This window comes from Magnolia sinica, chromosome 2 (assembly GCF_029962835.1).
Source record: "Magnolia sinica isolate HGM2019 chromosome 2, MsV1, whole genome shotgun sequence".
NCBI lineage: Eukaryota > Viridiplantae > Streptophyta > Magnoliopsida > Magnoliales > Magnoliaceae > Magnolia > Magnolia sinica.
The window spans coordinates 137,107,109-137,128,817 of NC_080574.1; the positions used below are offsets into that span (position 1 = coordinate 137,107,109).

Genomic DNA, 21,709 nt, shown 5'->3' on the forward strand with positions numbered 1-21,709 from the left:
GCGCCTTATGCACTAGTGACATGGCACGTGTATGATGATCTGAACCAAACATCCTACAAGCTAAATTGTGCCTCCAAATTATTTTCCATATTTTAGACTTTGTGTGGGCCATCATATTGTTTGTGACATGTATACATATTTATTCATTGAATTATATTACGATTTTTCGATGTTTGAGTTTATATGTATGGTTGTGATTGTTTCATGGTCATATATGGATATAGATATTTGTATTGGCAATCATGATGAGCTGTGGCCAATATTCGTTTGTTAAAGGCTTGGTCAGCTTCTCACACAAGATGGACCATTGTGCATGCGTGCACTACAGGAGTAATGCATATTGAGATACATGTGCATATGAGACGTAACCTGCCCCGTCTTATGAGATTATCGGCATGAGATCTCATACAAATTGCCACAATTGGCTCATATCCAAACAGATTATGTAAACCTATGTATTGTAGAAGTGATGAGTCATTATCTGAACAAATGAATTTTGGATGACAATCGCATAAACAACAAATGCTTGATCATTCACAGTGTGTGAATTGAGTCGCGTGCTGCGAGACCAACTACCTAAAAGCAACATTTGATTTCAATCCAGTTGCTGTGTGAGTATGCTAATCCTGTAGGTGACTCTTGTGTCCTTATAACTCTACGCCACGTGGCAAGGTTACGATGGGTGAAACTACTTTGGTGTGCATTCTCAGGGACATGCACACAGATTCGGTTGGGTTAGAAGCATGTTGGGAAAACGGTCAAATCAAGATTGGGTCATGGAGTTGGGATAGAGGGAGATTGTGGATTATCACACTGTGGTGATGATACGCATGAGACTTATCTAAGTCTTTGGATTGAATGGAGAGTTAGATTTTATTGCAAATCACTTTAGAAAAATATTTATATTCTTATGTTAATACTTTCAATGATTTTTTATTGGTCAGGTTTGTAAAGATAAAATCCATTCCATCTCAAAAGTATATAAGTGTGCGATCGGAGCACTGAGATTCTTATGCGTGTACATATGGAATCAAACATGCTCGATTGAGTGTGATTTGATCAACAATCTTGGACTAGTGGGTGGAGATTGCGACGAGTCAGTTTTAGTCCACTTGTGGATTTGGTGTAATGTCATTCCTTAAGGCGGATTAGTCTCAGAGGTCTCACAATGTTGTACCTGATTTAAGCGTTTAGATTGATTTTATTTTTTATTTTTTATTGGAATGGAGTGTGGTAATTTAGTACATCTCATTACCTCGATAACATAAGAGATATTGGAGTTTGTCTTTAATTGGAATTTCTTCAGGAAAGTGGCCTATAAATATAGGTGTAGGGTTTTGATTTGAGACACTTTTCTCTCTTCTATGAAGCCCTAGCCATAAAGAAATCCTTCCTGCTTAGAAACTTTAGTCCATAAAATCTAGATATTTAAGATCCTCTACTATGTATAGTGTTTTCTTTCCTCTTGTGGTTGAGCATCAACATCTCCGGTGAGCTTTCTTTCGTCTCTGTGCCACGAAGGAGACGGTTGTGGTTAGGCATTCAAGGTAATTACGCTCCTGGAAATTTTAAATTGGCATTTGGTATATTTTATGGGGCTTCCACTTTTAGTTGGTATTAGAGCATTAGACAATGCGCAACCTGGTATAAAATTCAATTTTCCTGGGGTTTGGATACATGAGACCCATGCGTTGAGCCATTTGCAGCTTCAAATCAATGCCTTTGAGTGAAAAGGGGACCCCACATACCTACATTAGGATAAATCCAATGTGTCTCTTGGGGTTCATCTACTTTTCAAAGAAGATTTAACTCTATGAGTGCGTGTGGACGATCCTAGTCACCATGGCACCGTAAAACCGTGCATCACCACGGACCATGACCATATGGCTTTGTGCTCATGGCATATGGTTGGTGGAATTTCTGCCCATGATTGACAGCAAGTGCCACTGCCACCTACATGTTCGCTGGCTGTAACCATGGCCGACATTCATGTCAGTGGCTATGTCTGCTGGCTTCATTGCTGGCCTTTGTCATAGCTGACATTTTTTCATTGATGGGTAACAATATTGAGGGCCTTGAGAGCGGGCTCAAGGAACTCAATTGGGAGATGTTGATGCTCTAAACATTGTTGGCGACTATGGACGTTTGACTCACACGGTTGAAGATTGCCATGATGATGGGTAGGGTCGATTTGAGTCAATAAATATGCAGCTATATAGAGGGCCTTGACAGCGGGCTCGAGGAACTCAAATGGTAGATGTTGGATGCTCTAAGCAGTAGTGTCAAGAGGGGAAGAGCCTTTAAGGTTTATGGTGTGGGAGATCCCCACTATGCTAAAGGAGCAGGTTGAGGAAATAACGGTCGCAGTTCATATCATCAGCACGACACATACTGGCGTCCGCAACAATAGACAATATCGATGATTGAAATCGCTGATCGACATTGAAAGTCTGCAATTTGGCGAGCAACTCTGCGACAGTTGACAGACCGGTTTGGGGACCAAAACTTTTACTTAAAAGATGATGGGTTTGGGGGACCAAGACTTTTAACTTGAAAGATGATGGGGGAAGAGTCTTAACACATCGCTCAACTCTCCTCTCTCAAGTCTCCACACTATACCAAAATACCACACTCACATGGACTTTACACACACTACTAGTGTAGAAGGATGGCCACCCCATGGTATAGCGTTACATGATCACACATGTGTGGGGTCATTGGGATGCTTATCACTTATCCAATGGATGGACCAATTAAGACCATTGTTCAATAATGACTTGCTTAATGGAAGTCTAGCTTCATCTCACTTGGCCTATGTTGATCAACATTTAGTTTTGAAAACATGTTGGGGTCCACCTGATTGATGGCATGTATCTCACATACATGAGCCATGTTGTCACATAAGGTGTGAATTGGAGCTCCCTACATCCACAGGGCGTTAAGCAAACCTACAATATTTCTATATTAATGGCTCTGGGGTGAGTGATCATACATTATGGTTTGGGATTTCAGTTTGTACAACTGGAGCCTACTTTTCAGTGATCCAATCTGTTGTTCCATGCCATCCATTAGTTGTCTCACTGTCCAATGTCCCGTATACAAAAAGAGGCCAGTCCATTAGTTGTATCTCATTGTCTACTGTCCTTGTACAAAAATAATCCAGTCTGCTCATCCAATGGGCCACGATGTTAGCCTAAAATTTTCTTATTTGTCCAAGTTATTTACAAACTGTAGCTCATCTGATCGGTAGAATGCCTCAATTTTTTGCCAAGAGATCTGCTACATGGTGGAAGCTGTCTAATTGTTGGCTTGAATCATGTGTAGGCCATGCTTGCATATGGCTCCCCTGAAAATGTGAGCAGTAGTTGAATCAGGGCCCACTAAAGTTGTAGCTTACAGAGAGGATCTTTTCGAAAGGGTATTAATTTATTGCCTATGTTTTCCATAGGTTAGAGATGTGCCAATTGAGTTTTATGTGATCACCTTGTACCAATCAAATTGAAGGGGGGATTTCATAGGATAGTTGTAAGACTGGCCATGTTTTACTGGACAAAATTGTGGGGGGTGAAGGAACAACATGTTCATAGGATGAGTGTTGCCAAAATGAAGATATTGAGATGGATGACTGCCAAGATGAGGAAGGATAAGAGTTATAAATGAATGCATTTGAAGGAATTTAGGAGTACTAAAAATAGGTAATAAGACAAGGGAAATTAGGCTTGGATCCTTTGGCCATTGGCCAAGGAGATCAATAACTCCACCAGTTAAGAATGAGTAGGTTCAAGTTGAAGCATCCAGAAAGCAAGGGGAATGCCTACAACCATATGATGACCTATTATGGTTTAACCGAGGATATGGTTCTTAATAGACTGGAATTGCTGAGCAGGATTCATACGGCTGATATCAATTAGTTGGGACAAGGCTTCAGTGATGATGATGATGGTCATGTCCTATAAATTTACCGGTATTTTAGTCTACTAATAGTCCTATAACAAAATAAGTGAATTTAAAAAAAAAAAAGAAATCTGATTATTTATTTATTTATTTATTTACTTTGGTAGTAGCAAGTACACACACAAACACTCACACTCACACTCACGGAGATTCCCATCTTCTATTTGGGTGCCCCTGTTGGAAAAGGATGCAAATGACATTTGCACCATTGAGCGGATCAGCGGAATGAAGTCTATCAACCTGATTTATGTGGCTCGTGGGCAACCATGGCGAGTCTTTAGAGCAATTTCCTAACATTGTCTGAATCTTGTTTTATTTAAAAGTTTATATATTCGATTTGTTGGTAATAAATCTCTCAATGATGTATGCAGAGATGCTCTTGATGCATTGGGCTTGGTCCGCTATTGTTGCAGGCGTATGCTCATGACCCACGTCGACCTGATCGAGAAGCTCCTCAATTACAACAGTAAATCTCTTGCCCTTCCTGCTCACTAATTGGAAAGCTTATCAATGTTGATCAAGATGAGATAGTCACTTGCTTGAGCACCTACTTAAAAAATCAGAGTGAATCCTGCTTCTTCTCACCGTCCGATCCTGATCCAACGGCGAGGCAGTTTGCTAATAGTTACCTTGTGCTATTGGCATCAGCAGCACCTTCCGTTTTGTTTTCTTCTTCGTTTTTTTTTTCCCTGCTTTTATATGGATTTGCTCCACTAATGTGTGTTGCTCTGTTACAGCTCTGGAGAAAAGTGAGGCCTCTTAGATGAAATGGTGGTGCTTATCGATGTGATCCTTAGATCATATGACTTTGGTGGCCCACTGTATATGCGAATGCTAGAAGTGACATTTTGACTGGTGAAGACAGGGAGCCTTTTGCATCTGACCCTTGATTTGAGTATCAATGCAAAGGAAATTAGAATGTCTTTTGTGTATCCTTGATTGAGAGGAATATGGTCTGTTAATAGCATTTTTGGTAGATTGTTTTTTGTGTTTGGCAACCTCCATTTATGTATTCGGGCTGAATACAAGAGTATAGTCTATGGACGTACCTGTTCCGAATGATACTTCAAACCGTAGAGATCTCTTTCACACCAACATTCTGCATGTTTGTGACATCTGCATCGCGAAAATTACTTATCTCGGAAATCTGGCTGAGCCACTCGTTACGTGGACCACAGCTCTATGTTCATTCCGATGGTTGTTTCTCCATTAATTTGAACTGTTCGGTCCACCTGATGAGTGGACCGGCTTGATTTTCGGCCAGGTGATCTTCTGGTGGGGCCCACAGTTTGGTGTGGTGGGGTGGCATGCAAATATAGGCCTGCCAGGTGATCTTCTGGTGGGGCCCACTGTTTGATTTTCGCCAATCTGCGGTTTTTTTGTGGACTGACAATACCGTCCAACAGATAGTCAGTATGAAATCACACCACTGACTCGGATATGCCTCATTAGCCATCTATTTCGAGAAGCCATCTGAAAACTACTATTTGGATGGTCAGGATTGTCTGGTAGCGATTTTGGGGTCATGACCCACGCATGGTGGAACCGTACAATGGATGGTGGGTATCACCTGATTGTGAGGCTTTCGTTGATGATCATCCTCCGCACGTCAGGTCCGTGTTTTTGTACATTAATACAAAATAATGGTCACATCAGCATATGATGGCCCACCTTGTCCACGCCAGTTTGGATGGCATCAAATCATGATCCTGTAAAGCAATTGTAACACAGACAACCTTATAAACGACAAATGTAGCTAAAATAGTGATGGTAACAATGACGTAGTGTTATCAAAATATCTCTTATTTTGGGTTTATCCTGACCGTCCGATTGGAAATGTAACATATCCACTCATCCAGCTAGGAGTGTTGATATTTTTTTCTGTTGGGGAATGATGCCGTGCAACAACGTTGACACCTTTATATATATATATAGCTAACGGTCCTGAACAGTTCGAATCCAACGCATCTAACTCCAGCCACTTGCCCTTGTCCTTGAAGCCATCCATTTTCCAAGGCACTCTTTTTTGTACGGTTGGAATCAATCCAATGGAGTGTTTACTTTGACTCTTTTGTACGGCGGCCAGTGAAAACTGGTTTGAATCAGATAGACAGCCCAGATCGATTATTGAACTGTCCACGTGTCCAATTCAACTAGTTTGCAGCATGAGGCTCCAATCTCATTGAAATATATTGAGTTTTTTTTTTTCTTTTTCTGTTAATTAACATTCACCGGCTTCGTTAGCACTCCTCCGCCAATGTTGGCCAATGTGCTCGTTGATCAGGTCCGTCCATTATCACGGACACATTGGCAAAATTCCCAGATTGATGAGATGGAATGAACCATGTAAAATGTATCCATGAATTGGACGGTTAATATAATTAATGGACACTACATGCTACCAAGAGATGGTCACTCCAGTCTGGTTTTGGTTTGTGGGCATTCCATGAGTGGGCCGCTCTAACGGACGGCTCGGATCGACAAGCAAAATTTACCGGTGAAGGTTGGTGGAGGCCATTAACAAACTGGCGTCTGTTAAACTACGGCGACATTCGAGGGCTCACTCATATAAAAACAATGGCTCTGAGAGGTGACACGTGTTTCGTTTTTTTTCCCACGCATTGCGAAGATCTGCGGACGAGAATGGCCGCATATCGAAAGGTCCACATCCCTCCCTTAAATTACAGACATACCCCTCCTTCTTGGCAGAAACCACTGAAAACTTTGATACTCTAAAAGGCGGGCGATAAATGATACTCACCGCTTGGGAATTACTTAAAAATGTCATAGGTGGAGTATATGTAATTTATATTTAACTGTCCAAATTACGGTTCCACTCCACATGTATGATTTGGAAAAAAAAAAAAAAACCACTGACCCCATCCATTCATCAGATGGAGGGCATGAATTGTAGAGCGTGGAGCTCACCACACCGCACTGTAGCGTGGTGGTGTACATATTCCCTGTGGTCTCCCCTGATGTGTGTTTTTATTCATGCGGTGCAACTAAATTTTTACTCATTTCATGGCATCGGCCCAAAATTAAAACATACCCTAAGTTTAAGTGGACCACAGATTAATAGGAAGTAGGAAAAATAAGGCCGTCCATTGAAATTATTTTAGGGCCTACAATTATATCTATTCGCCATCCTCGGAGTTGATCAGATAACCATTGGAAAAAGAAAAAAAAAAAAAGAGACAGAAATATCATCTTGATTCATAGATTTTTTTCCGGGTATGAGAGCCCATAACATAGCCTATGTATGGTAAATAAGTTTTTAATTTAAGCTTATAACCTAAAATAAGCTACAAAAATAGATGAATGGCGTGAATAAAATACATGCATCACAGTGGGCCCACCGTAGCATATCACTACACAATCCACATCCCAGGAGGAACCAAAAAGGTATGTTGGGTTGGATCCTCGTATGTTCATCAATTTCAATATCATGGCCCACAAAATATTTGGGTCATGCTTAATTTCACCATACGTGATCTTAATGAGGAGGTATATGTTGTTAATGGTCTGGATCTTGTATACGCGTCACAAATTGGAGGGAAAAAAATGCGCGATACAGTAAGCTTATGGTATGGTGCACTGCCTGATCAACCCTCTTTTTATTATGATTTTTTTTAATTACCAGTGGTAAATTAGAAAATAATGTCCAAATACGGGGCTATTTAGTAATTTCATTATTAAAGCAGAGTATCTTAAAAATCATCGATCACAAAGGATTGTTGGAAGAAAAGAAGGAAAAAAAAGAAATTCTCAAACCCAACAGAAGAAGAAAAACGAAAAAGAGATCACAAAAATCCCCAAAAGGGGACTCAAACAATGCAATCATCGAGCCTGAAGATTTTCACAGATTTCAACCCAAGAGCTCAAAGATCATGGCCTTGTAGAAGAAACGGTAGAGCCGTAGGGAAGATACTCAGAATCTCTGCATGCTTTCCTTCTGCTTCTTCGGAGAGGAATGGAGATGAGAATGGAAGCCTGAAGCCGGCGTTGTCGACGAGCTCTTTTCTTTCTCGAAGCCAGACCTACGCTCTCCTGAAGCAGCAGATGGCTGTTGCAGCTAAATTCGAGGTGGGTGGTCTTTCTTCGTTTGAATTTGTGAATGTTTTGATTTTTTTTGGTGGATTTTGATTAGTTTTTGTTTTTGAGTATTGGGTTTTTGTTATTTTGTTTTTTGAAGTTGGTTTTGAGTTATTACTGGAAAATTTATTGTGGATGGTTTTGATGGATTTTTTTATTTTTTATTTTTGGTTTTCTCGGAAATATTTTGAGTTGTTAGAGCGTTTTTTTTTTTTTTTTTTGTGCATTTGATCTCGTTTTGATTTTTTGAAATTGGTTTTGAGTTTGTCGGTGTTTGGGTCTTGGTGAATCATGATTTTGTTTTTTTGGTTTTTTTTTTTTTTTTGAATTGTTGGAGGTTTGATTGTTGGGTGTTTTTGTTGGATGTGTTTTTTTTTTTTTTTATATATTTAATAATTTTGTTTAATTGTTCTGAATTGTTGGAAGTTTTGATTTTTGAGTGGAATTTGGTTCTGTTTTCTGATTTTTTGAAACTGGATTTAGATTTTCTTAGTTTTCTGTTCTTTTAGTGGATTATGATTCTTGGTTTTTGATGTTTTTAAGTTGTTGGAGCTTTTTTCCTGTGTTTTTGGTGCATTTGGTTCGGGGTTTTGATGGGTCTTTTTAAAAAAAAAAAAAAAAAAATTTGATTTTGAATTTGTTGGTGCTTGGATCTTGGGTGGTTTTTGTGGATCATGATTGTTCTTTTTTGGAATTTTTTGAATTGTTGGATGTGGTTTGTCTTTTTTATTTTTGTTTAATTGTTCTGAATTGTTGGAAGTTTAATTTTTTGAGTGGATTTCGGTTCTGTTTTCTGAGATATATATATATATATGTATATATATATATATATATATATATATATATATATATATATATATATATATATATATATATATCTGCATTTTGATGCACACATAGTGTTTGTACTTTTGGTAGATTATGATTATGGGCTTTCAATGGTTTTAGTTACTTTATTAACTTTTAAATTTTTTTGATGAAATTGTTTTAATTTATGGATGTTCTGGTTCTTGGGTGTTTTTTGGTGGATTTGAATTCTGGGGTTTGTTAGTGTTTTGTGTATTTGTAACTGGGGATAGTTGGAATTTGATATTGTAATGTTACTTAGGGCATGTTTGGATTGCGAATTAAAATGCAATGATTACAAATTACAATACCCGTCTCCTGAAAAACAGGTAATTTGACCAACAATTCCAGTGTTTGGATAGGCGTGGTACAATTATATTAATGATACTTTTACATTAAACATACTGGTCCATGTGTTTGGATAGGGGATTTCCACTGCAATATCATGTAAAATTGTAATGATTACAAATCACTATACCTGTCTCCTAATACATCTGCATTTAACTGCTGAATTATGTGCTTGAACAAATGACTCAAGTCATAATAATTGTGCTTTTCCATTACAATACCGATGTAATTTGCAATCCAAACGCGCCCTTAGATACAATGATTTCGAAGACGAGCATTATGGGGTCCTGATCATCAGCCCAAGTTCAGTTTTCTGTGGCACAGCATTCTCCACATGTAGGGGCATTATTTGCTGATCCGAACCGTTGATTTGATGGCCTCAATCATGGATGAAGGATCCCTTAGAAATTTCCCTAATTTGAATAATCTCAATCCTTCCATTGGCAGCTAATAAATAGATACACACATGGAAGGCATTACAGTCTCCCACATTGAATTGAGAAATGGGTGAGTAACAAGGGCTTTTTATCTTCCAATCCGAGGAATTCTCGGGCGATTCTCCAATCCTCAGTGTGAACCATCGGATCAACAGTTCAGATCACAAACCATGAGCCTCACATATAGGAAATCCTTTGTGTCAGCAAATGGTGCATTAGCTGACGAGTGGGACCCTATAACTAGTCTTGATGACATTAATCTGTCTAGAATGTTTTATTATTATTTCATAATTTCAAACAATAAGACAGTGTTTGGTTGCACAAAATATCTTGATATTTCATGATTAATCGGTTTGATTTTGTGCAAAATATCGTGAGATTTCGTGATATTTGGTGCAACCAAATGTAGCCTAAGATTTCTGTTTTAGAATTGAAATAAGCCACATTGTGTTTTGTTCTGGTATTGTTTTTTTTTTTTTTTAACCCCTAGGCAGTGTGACATTCCTTTTACTATTTTTTTTCATTTCCCAAAGTTCATCTTGCTTTCTGTTGTAGGATTACAAAGAAGCTGCAAGAATCCGGGATTCGTTGAGGTCATTTGAGGAGGAGGAGCCAGTGTTACGCCTTAAGAGTTTGATGAAGAAGGCAATTGATGAAGAGAGGTTTGAGGTACCTAATCCTGGCACCCCCCCTATTTCAAAAGATTCCCCCCCCCAATTTGAATTTGTGTGTTGCGAATTAAATGGTTCTGCAAAGACTCACATACGTCTTGATTGAATTGGATGTGATTTCATTAAAAATTGAGGAGAATTGAAAAGAAAAATGCATCAATCTTTGAGGTTTTAGAAGTTTTCTCTTCAACCATTTATTTGTGGGCTTCCAATTGGACATTAGGACCACCTGTTCGTTATGATTTTTGGGATATGAATCGCCTGTCATAGGAACAAAGACTTGGTTGGTTTAGATTGAGGTACCTATTTAGGATGTGTATAGATCATCATACAAGGGATGAAATCTTTTTGCCTTTTCACTTCTGGTAGAGAGAGGTAGTAATAGCATCTCACCACTGCATATTCCATGTGACATGTCTAATTACCAAAATACTCTCATAGCTCCTCTAAAATATATTTGTTTTGCAAGCTTACTCGCCTTTCCAGTCATTAGGGTGTGTTTGGCTGTCACCCATTTTTCATTTCTCATTAAATATGTGGAGACCGGCATTGTTGGGAAAGATATTGTCCCCTTGCTTTTCCAAAAAAATGAGGTTAGCGATGCAGGGATTGACTCTCTTGCACACGTGCTCATGAGTACCCTATGTTTGGAAATCCAAGCCATTCAACAAAATCGGCATCTTGGAAAACCCATTTTGCTGACATTTCAGGATTATTGGACACCTGAGTGGGCTACAATCTTAAGCTCAAATCCAGCCATTGGTATACTTCCGACAGGCCTTTCAGGAGAAATGTGTTAAAAGTTAAAACTAATTCTAAGTGGCACCTGAACACTCCCTTTGCTGTGGGGAATCCCTTTCCCCCCTACAGTTCAAGCTACAGTATGGTATAGATGATTGTTGTGGATATGTTTCTTTCAATTCTATTCTTCTATCATATGTAGGTGTTTTGCAAGAGTTTTATTACAAAATGTGAGCCTTCACCATTGTCAGTTGTAGAACTGTAGTAAAAGACGAAGTTTGACATCTAGTGGGCAGCCGATTGTAGAACTTTTGCCAATCTTACTTTTGACGATTGATGTCTGATATTTCTAAACTTAGTTTTTCCTCATTTTGTAGCTTCGGAAATATTATCATGATTAAGGACATGGCCGAAACCTTCAATATTTATTTCCTTATCTTGTAGCTATGTAAATATTATCATGATTAATGACATGGCTAACCTAGAACCTTCAATGTTCATAATCTCATCCAAGTGCTCCTTTCCTACTCATGCCACATGTACCATGTATGTGAGATATGGGCTAGTCATCGGCTGACCCCAGGATGTAGGGTTGCAATTTGGTTTGGGGTCAACTCGAACCCAATTGACCCGAACCAAGTTCGTGTTTGGTTGGGTTGTTAGGGTCCTCGAGTAGGGTTAGGCTTGGAAATTTTGAATCGATTTAATATCAGGTTGGGTTTGCGCTGAGCATATTTTGGTCAGGTAGGAACAATCACATGCATTTGGGTTGGGTTGGGTTGGGTTGGTTTAGAGTTGAGTAAAGAGGAATTTGGGTTGGCCACCTCGGATTGGAATTTAGGTTGGGTCGGGTTGGGTTTGGGTTGTCCCTCAACCCATCCCAACCCACTCAAGTTGCCCCCTTACCATGCATGTGCTATGGCTTGAAATTCAGGCCTACCTACTCATCAAGTGTGGGGCGTTCAGAAAGGATTGACCCATGATCCACATTCGTTGTGCACATAGTTAGCAAATACACGTATTATATGCGTAATATGCCCACATTCACCAATTTTTTGTGAAAATGTTTCGTATGCCATTAATTTAAAAAATACGGATAAATTCTCGTATTTAACCTCTGTGTCATATAAAATTCTTAGCATACTAGTTAGCATATAATACGCCTCAACCTTCATGTGTTTCTTTTGCTTCTCTTTCTCCTCTCTCCTCCTTGTCTCTTCCTGTTGGTTGCTGCGGTATGTTGCAAAAGGAAAAGAAGGCCTTTATTTATACTTTGATAGAGTATGACACTTGATACTTTGGCACTCAAAACCGGTGCATGTGGCATATATGAACTATATTGAAGCAATTAAATTGTGTAACCCACAGCTGTTAAGTCACATCTCATAATCAGATCTGTTGAGTTATTCTAACCACTGATTCATTGACACTTTTTTGCTGAAATAGGACCACTGGTCCTTTAATTTTTAACATCCAATAAATGGTACCAATCCAATGGTTAGATAATCAAATGATCATGAGTTTTGGGACATGATACATCTAAACTGGGACACACAATTTGGACAGTTTAAATTGTATTACTTCTATTCCAAGGATACAATTTCTAAGGGCATGTTTGGTCTTCCATTTTCTTGTGAATTTTTACTTGTGGACTTCAGTCTACCCCGAATAAAACTTGAATGTTTGATGCACTGAATTTTTGCCGTATGCCAAATTGCTAACTATGGTCGTGCATGCATGACTCTCCTGAAGACAAGATCAACATGGCATATGCACAGGGGGTTTCACCTGTTGACATGTGTGGTGAGTGTAGGATTCAAATTCCCACGCTCTTGAGTACGCTTAGCACGACTCCAATTGAATTCATGGAAACCACATTGGCTTTTAAATTTGCCACTGCAAATACCTGCCAGGTTTAGTTTTCTACAAAATGTTGGTAGCAATTAAGCTACATGGACCAGATCAATATCACTTTAAAAATATTTCTTGAGATCTGATCCTCATTCCCATGGAATAATAGGACAGTTGAGGATGGCTTTTTTGTTTGCATCTACTGTGCATGATCATCTAGATGAGGAACTACATTTTACAAAGGTTATTGGGGAGCCCCAATCTCTAAAGAGTTCAGGTGTTTGGGGATGATCTCTATTTGAATGTAATCAGCTCCTCCAAAAATTGCTTGGAAGTTACACTTTCTAGTTGCTTTTTTGGCTTGATAAATGGCAGTTTGGGTGGCATCATTAGCCAAATTCTGTACTTTTTGCAGTTAATGGATCTCCAACTGTCACATTTTCCATTTCTACCGAGGTTTAAAGAAACATCGCAACACCCATGATAATGGAAACAGTTGCTTTACACTGTTATGTAATGAAAAACGGTTGTCAAATAATTTCTGCTATTTTGAAAATAGTGTTCATTATTTTCTCAATAATGGCCATTGAGTAACTAAACAAGTCTTATATAAAAGTGATATATTATCAATTTATCATTTAAAAAAAAAAAATTTGCTTCAAAACAATTTCTGTTTCCCTTCATCTGGACATATTCAGTCTTTCCATTTCCCCCCTTTTCCCGTTGCATCATGGGCATTCATTGTATAAAGGTAACGTCTATACTAATATGGGGTCATAACACTGGTCTTTTGAAAATGGTTTTTACACACATGGGAAAACCTCCCTCTAAATATTTTGCTGGGTTGTTGAGGGGCATGTGTGAGGACGCACATGCATATGGATATGAAGAAAACCATGTCCGCTGAGCTCACATTAATTCAGGCTGTTGAGGCACCAACATGTATGACTGTAGACATGAAAGAATTCTCACTGTCTGTGATGTGCCCAAGGACCGTTCAGTCTTTCCAGTCTTAAGTTCTTAATTTGTATAGGTTCTAAAGAATTCACACTCTGAAGTCTGTATATGGTTATGCATGATGATTTTCATGAGCAATTTTTGATATCCATAACATACAATTTTCATGAGCAGTTTTTAGTATCCATGGCATATATATTATCTGTGAAATGGTCATGACATCGGCTACGTACTTACATATGCTTTTTGTGTGTGTGTGTTGGATGTATCTTTTTTTTTTTCAGGATGCTGCTGGGTATAGAGATGAGCTACTGGCTGTGGCACCACACTCACTCCTCAAATGTTCAAGCGACGCTACGACCCTGGTATGTATAAACCTAAGCATCAATTTGGTTTTTATAAATAACACAGTAGTAGCTGATTGATATGCGTAGCTTATTTACAAATCTTTGTTGGTGAATTAGGAAGCATTTGGATGTACCACCCGATCATGGTCGGTGGGACTTCTGAGGCATTCTTAATGCACTTGGTGTTTGGTTTTTAAAAATATGTATAACCTATGCCATCAATTTGGCTTATACAAATAACATGTGTTCTCTAGCCAGTTGATCTGCCTAGTTTACTCACAAACTTTTACTGGTGAATAAAGTAGCATTTGGGTGTACTGCCAAATCATGGTTGATGGGACTTTTGAGATATGCTTAATGCACAGTGGTGCAAAAAAGGCCGCAGGCATTAAGCAGACTAGTGTTAAATCCCCTTTTCTCCACCCCAAATCAACCATGGTCTGATGCTAGTATGTCATGTTGGTCTTGGGAAGCGGAACACCCAAACTGCACTCGACTTGGATGCGTTTATCATTTAACCTTATCAACCTAGTCTTTAGCTTCTCTTTTGTTTGACGATTCTTCTATTGCACCACCCCCCACCCTTTTTCTTTTTTTTTTTTCCTTCTTTCTATTTCTGATATGAATTTAGAGAATGATAAATATGCAAGGATTGCAAGGTTATTTCAGGAGAGTTAAATTAATGTTTATGGATGTTTATGTAAAGAGATGGAAGAAAGGGAGTTAAATTAATAGGTGTTCAAAAACTAGGTGGTGGAATTTAAAAGGAGATGACAATGTTATTTAAAGATAAATGGATGGAAGAAAGAAAATTGAATGTTATGTGGAATGAGATGGTTGGGTGCATTAGGAAAGTGGCAAAAGATGTTTTAACAGTAGCTAGAGAAAAAGCCAATTATATAAGGAAATTTGAAATTTGGTGGTGGAATGAGGATGTTTAGGTTTATAAACCTAAACATAAAGCTATTCACGAGAAATGTTTATGTTTCAAAGCCTGGCAAGGGACTAGAAATGATGGAAATTTTGAAAAATATAGAAATGCGAAAAAGATTGCTAGGGTAGTAGTAAGTGGGGCTAAATGTAAGGCTTATGTTGATCTTAACAATAAATTGCTTAGGGACCATGCATTGACATCAATAACTAGAGGGTACTAGTAAGAGACAATGAGAATAATGAAGGTGATAGGATGAGTGTAGCTGATATGAGAATGTTGAGATGGATGAGTGGCGAGACAAGGAAGGATAGAATCAGAAATGAATACATTCAAGGGAACTTAGTGGTAGCACTAATAGGTAATAAGATTAGGGAAAGTAGACTTAGATGGTTTGGTCTTGTGCAACGGAGACCAAGAACGATACTAGATATGAGTAGTGAGTTGGTACAAATTGAAGGCTTTAAAAGGGCAAGGGGAGGGCCTAAAAGGATGTGGATGGTTGTAGTAAGAAAAGACTTGAGGACTTATGGTCTAACTAAAGGTCTGGCCCTTGATATAGTAGAATGGTGGAACAGGGTTCATGTAACCAACCCCAATCAATTGGGATAAAGCTTAGATGATGATGATTATAATGAACTGAAATCTGGTTTGAGGCTTTTAGTTAGCTTTGGCATGGCAACGATTAGGCACTATGCATTGGGTGGCCTAAGTTATTGTAGAATAATCAAATTTTAGGGCTGTCAATCGTTACCTGACATTCCCAACATGATTATCCTAAAATCATCAGATTCTGGTCCATCATTCTAGACTCATTTAAAAATAAGGTATTGATACATCATCGGTTACCCAGTTAATTATCTGTGTGTGTGGGTGAAGTCGGACCACTATGGGCTTCACTTGGTGTTTGCATGACATCCAACCCACCCAACAGGTTAGATGTGCCCCACCATGAAAATGCTACACCCAAAATCAAGCTGATCTGACTACCTGATGGGCCACACCATGGAAAACAATGAAATGGGGCCCACAAACCTACAAATTCAAGTGGTGGGACTACTTGACTGTTGGGTTGGATTGGACGTCCCGTTATCACTGTGGGGTGCACTTGATGCACGGTTTAGATTCGTACATACACGCCATGGTGGGCCACACGCCATGGAAACAGTGAAAAATGTATATATACAAATCTCAGTGGTGGGGACCACTTGATGTTGGGAGTGGGCTGATTATTTGTGTCAAAGCATCATAGTGGGGCATGCCCGATCGATGGGTTTGGATCATGGTATACCAAAACGGTTATGTAAGAGTGATGGTGGTAACCGTTACGTGTTACAGGGCGGAAATGGCCATAACAGTCACTACAGAAATAATGACCCATAACAGTTCCGTAACAGATTTTTTATTTTTATTTTCAAGAAAAAGAAAAAAACAGAAGGTTACAGCCCATATCATAATGGTTACAGCCACTGTTACCATTATGGAATGCCTTGGTTTGAATGAAACACACCCTTATGAGTATGGCTGTCACTGGGTTGGGCTGGTGTGTTTTGGGCCAGGCTTGGGATGAAATGCTTGACCTGAGGGCGGGGCCCAGGCCTAAGTTGAAGCTTGTCTTATAATGAGGCAGGGCTTGAGCTTCATTTAAGAGCTGTCATCCTGTCCTGGCCCATTTAGGATTCAAGGGCATTTTTCCCATGCATCATGCATGATGCGGCCATGCAGCACACTTAATGAAGAGCACAAATATTGCACATAAGTGGGTGGCCACTGGCCAGGCTCAGGCCATGCATAATCATCATGGGCTTGGTTTGGCCTGTTTGTTTTTGGATTGTCATGGGCCTGGGCCGGGTTCAGGCCTGTGTTTAATTTTGCGGGCTGGGCTTAGACAGACCATAGCCTGGCAAAGCTTGGCCTGTTGATAGCCCTACTTGTGGGCCGCACACAATCTGGTGCATTTCTATGGTGGGCACCCCCTCCGATTGTTCCCCAGGGTCATGGTGTGGCCAACCTGATTATTGGATCTGCCTCATCTTTGGGGCGCACCATAAAATAGTCGGGGGCACCTAATGCATGGACAGATGGCATGCACAAACCACATGGGCTCATCTTCCAACTGTTTGCCCTTTGACTATGATGAAAACATTTTCACCATAGAATTCGCCTATGAATGTGTGTTTGATTAATAGCATTTTAATCTCTTTGCAATAAATAATGATCCTCTCTCTCTCTCTCTCTCTCTCTCTCTCTCTCTCTCTCTCTCTATATATATATATATATATATATATATATATATATATATATCAGTACCTTGATTATGGTGCCAAGACCCAAACCCGAACCCAACATGACCCAAATCCAATCCCTTAGATGGGCCCGGATATGGATCCACCCAAGCCCAACCAGTGGACAGCCTACTTAGTGCCTAAGTTGTATTCCACTATCCTTGAATTGCTTGATTTTTAGCATAACACGCTTATCTCATGTTTCATCTCTCGCCCTAAATTGCTCTGTCTTCAATCGTAGTACTCTCAGATCTCATGAAGCCTTTCCAGGTATTCTGTTGGAAATCCCAACTCTTAAGCTAGCATGATCTAAGCTTGTGAACACGGAGGAATCCTTTTGTGTTGGTTGTAGTTTTCCTCTCAGATTTTGGAAAAATGAGCATTTTGATTTTTCTAATAAATTTCCGGTACCATGCTTTAGGGGATCCGGGTGCAAGTTAGGAGTGTCTACATCGAAGGCCGGAGCCAGCCTTCGAAAGGGCAGTACTTTTTCGCGTATCGGATAAGAATCACCAATAACTCGGAGCGGCCTGTTCAACTCCTAAGAAGGCATTGGATAATCACTGATGCCAATGGCAAAACTGAGAACGTCTGGTTAGTTCCGTTCTCTTTACATGTTAATCTTACTTTTTCTATTGCATTTGCATTACTAATTACTGTGCTTCTTCTTCTTCTTTTTAATCAACACATGCGCTGCGCTGCAATTGTTTCTTGCTAGAGCTTACTTTCTTCTTCTTCTTCTTGCAGGGGAGTTGGTGTAATAGGTGAACAACCAGTTATACTGCCGAGGACTGGTTTTGAGTACTCGTCTGCATGCCCTTTAGGCACTCCTAATGGGAGGATGGTAAGTTGGAAAATTTTGTTTTGGAAATCCACTCCTTTGATAGAAACACCCTCTTTTTTCTAGTTTTGCTAATACAGTACGACTTACAATAGCCCAAAGTTGTATTATTGGGTACTAAAACTGACACTAGGGGTGCAACTCGGGCAGATTGGGTCGGTCAGGTTTGAGGATCAACCCAAGCCCGACCCGACCTCAAGAGAACCCTACCCACAAGCCAACCTTACCTCAAGAGGACCCTACCCACAAGCTGACCGGACCCAATGCCCAACCTAAATGACTCCATACCTGAACGATCAAACCTCACCCAAATACCCAACCCGACCCAAATTTGCTCAACCCAAACCCCAACCCAGTAAATTGGGTTGGCGTTTTCCAACCTGAGGACCTTCACAACCACCTGGCCTTGTGTCAGTGGGTCAACCAAATGCAAGTTGCAGCCCTAAATAACACAAGGTGCATCTCTTGAAAAGGTTGAGTGAGAGTGAGAGAGAGAGAGAGAGATTGGGGGCGAGATGTGCTTGCGTGCATGTGCATGTGAGGGAGAGGTGCTGTGTGTGTGTGAGTCACACAGACACACAGAGGTGTGTGTGGCTGAGCATGTACGAGAGAGATGTGTGAAGAGATGCCCATGTGCGCGTGCTCTGCACACATGTACTGTTTATTCCACCAACTACTCATCACCTATGCTAGAATCTGAATCCTTGTTTTGGTTGTTGTTTATATGATGGAAATGCAGGAGGGTGACTTTGAAATGAAGCACATCGACAGGATAGGCTCTTCAACTTTTAATGTGGCCATTGCTCCTTTCTCCCTCTCCATCATAGGTGATGATACTGACTCTGATCCCATCCAGACATAGAAATAGAGAGAGAGAGAGAGAGAGAGAGAGAGAGAGAGAGAGAGAGTAATGGCAGAAGGGCCATTGCCATTGAAATCATTAGCCCCACCCCTTTTGTGCTGTACCCATTTATATTTATTTTCACTTTTCTTTTGTTGGGGGTGATGTTGTATATCTATTTCTATGTTGTTGATTCACTCATGTTATATTTCCCTAATTATTAATTTCAATTCACACATGTTATTCACGACGTTCAAAAACACGACTGTTTGTCTCGTGGGTCCTGCCATGTAATCAGGTCTTTTCGGTGCGCACAAAAGGTGCTTGCTAGCAATGTTCCACATTCCATTGCTCCCTTGTTGCAGGCCTCTTCTGCCTTACCATGTCATGATTCAATGCATGCATTCGTCTAGCGGGCCCCACCATGGATGGCCAATGTCATAAATGTCCTGCTGTACAAACTCCAGTTGATGAATGTTTTCCATGTGGCCCATGATGATGGGGCCCGCTAGATTAACAGTGTGGCGATTTTGCTCAACAAAGGGGCCCACCTCTTGGAAACGGTCATCACCCAAAACCCACCTTCTGAGCCATGGAAGAGGTAGCCTACATGGCCCATTTGTTGTTTTGAACATTTTAGTCTGGTTTACTCAACAATCTGGTCTTTTGGGCAGCGGCCCGTCGAAGAAGTGGCCATTCTAATGGACGGCCGGGATGAATGACCACATTCACCGTTGAGTGCTTACCTGGGTAAGTGAATTTCACCAGCAGTGTGGAGGTAACAAAACGAAAATCCATGTTCATACACATGCATGATTGTGCTACTCCATGCTTTGTGTTAGAGAGGGAGGAGAGATGACCAAACTGCCTTTGGTTATCATTAGTACAATCCATGCCATGGATAGCTCATTTAGCCATAAATCAGATGTAGGAAAATGGCCATGCCCCCACATGGTCCTTAATGAAAAACTACTGATTATTTTACCCTTTTCTTCTCTTTAACCAAAAGAAGAAGAAGTAATATATTGAAAGAAGGGCTTCTTACATGTATAGATCCCAAGTTTCATGAGAGCTTCAAGATAGCATCACTTTTCAAAACATTACTTTTCTATTTTCTATTTGTTCCCGCATTGATTCTATTTTTCGTGTACACCCCCAACCTCATCCATGACAGTGCGACCCTTATTGTGGGGCCCACTTTGATGCATGATTTATAGGGAGAGGCACCACCACCTCTTAGCATATCCACTTCAAGAAGCAAATGGGAATAGAGTAGAAGATCAAAATCCATTCATTTATTATCCAAAGAGCAATTTAAGGGCTTATTCTATTCACTTAGTGTAAGCCGCGCCTTAATCTTATCAGCCGGTAGAAATTCGTCATTGCAATAAAAAGTCTTTAAGAGAACTAATGGAATTTCTACTCCGGTTAAGACATGAAAAGACGGTTGTATTTCTATCAAAATACCATTGACTTTTGCCACCAATTGACCTCTTCTTGCTAGATTTTATGAAACATGTGTTATGGCTTCAATCCTTAGTCAATCCTATTCTTGATAGGAGTAATTAACAATTGAATTCATTTTTTCCATTATTTTCGTATCCTTGATGTTACGCCCCAAATATAATTTCCGGTGCTTATTCGTCGTAAACTGAATCTGGTGCTAACAACCTCTATGACACCTCAATTTTGATTCCTAGCTTACACTAAGTTCAGAAATTGGAATCCCATAAGGAGGCTTTTTAGATTTTTTTTTTTTATCGGAGAAGCATAACTATAAATGTACCATAAGCCAAACATCATCACATATATCCATTATATAAGAATTTGAGTACAATACTGGAAAGGAAAATATAATACATATATAAAAAACTCCAAAAGGTCAAGCATCTACTCCTACCTCACTACTGTTGTTGTCTAGTATAACCTACATGTAAACAACGTGTGTAAGCTTATCACGAAGCTTAGAGAGTGCGTGCGTGCGTGCACAATATGTATGACAAGTATAACAATATCAAAGTATGCGAAAATGATGAAGAGCTATGCTGTCAAGTCATGAATGTTAGCGGTCATACCAAGGTTATACAAAGTAAAAGGCCTATTGAGCCAAATGCCACATACAGTAATGCAATATAAAAATGCATGATGAAGGAACGAGTCGTAGTGCGTAGTGTAGTACGCCAGTAGAGGCCTCGCACCCAGGATTACAACACATGTTAGTTTCATATCTAACATGTAAAGTAATTCCAGGACGATAGACTCCTAATCCTGAATAGTCCCATACCTATTGGCGATAGGACCCACGACTGTAAAACACTTAAATATATTTACACATCTACAATCTCGAGTGCTACATGAATGTATGGTTACCATATGTCACCTGCCAATCCTGATGTCTAGTCAACATCTCATAAAAGTTCACAATTGGATCATCATCGGGGTTTAGTACACTTCCGACACTAGTTGTTGCCCATCATGCGCAAGACCAAGCAAGTGCAAGAGACCTCACTACCCGCCTCGTTGGTGATATACAAAAACACACCCGACTCGCCGATAGCAAACCC

The 21,709-nt window shown here is 39.8% G+C and overlaps 1 protein-coding gene and 1 long non-coding RNA gene across 2 annotated transcripts; both read left to right on the top strand.

Annotated features, from left to right (window-relative positions):
• Positions 1-4,078: 4,078 nt before the first annotated feature.
• On the top strand, positions 4,079-4,877 carry LOC131237845 (uncharacterized). Its single transcript, XR_009167434.1, has 2 exons — positions 4,079-4,420; positions 4,692-4,877. It is a non-coding gene; the product is annotated as an uncharacterized LOC131237845 (long non-coding RNA).
• A 2,808-nt stretch (positions 4,878-7,685) lies between these two features.
• On the top strand, positions 7,686-19,403 carry LOC131237847 (uncharacterized). Its single transcript, XM_058235861.1, has 6 exons — positions 7,686-8,040; positions 10,236-10,349; positions 14,185-14,265; positions 17,885-18,057; positions 18,211-18,307; positions 19,044-19,403. The coding sequence occupies exons 1-6, from the start codon at positions 7,789-7,791 to the stop codon at positions 19,164-19,166; spliced, it is 840 nt and encodes a 279-aa protein (XP_058091844.1). The 5' UTR covers positions 7,686-7,788; the 3' UTR covers positions 19,167-19,403.
• Positions 19,404-21,709: the final 2,306 nt, after the last annotated feature.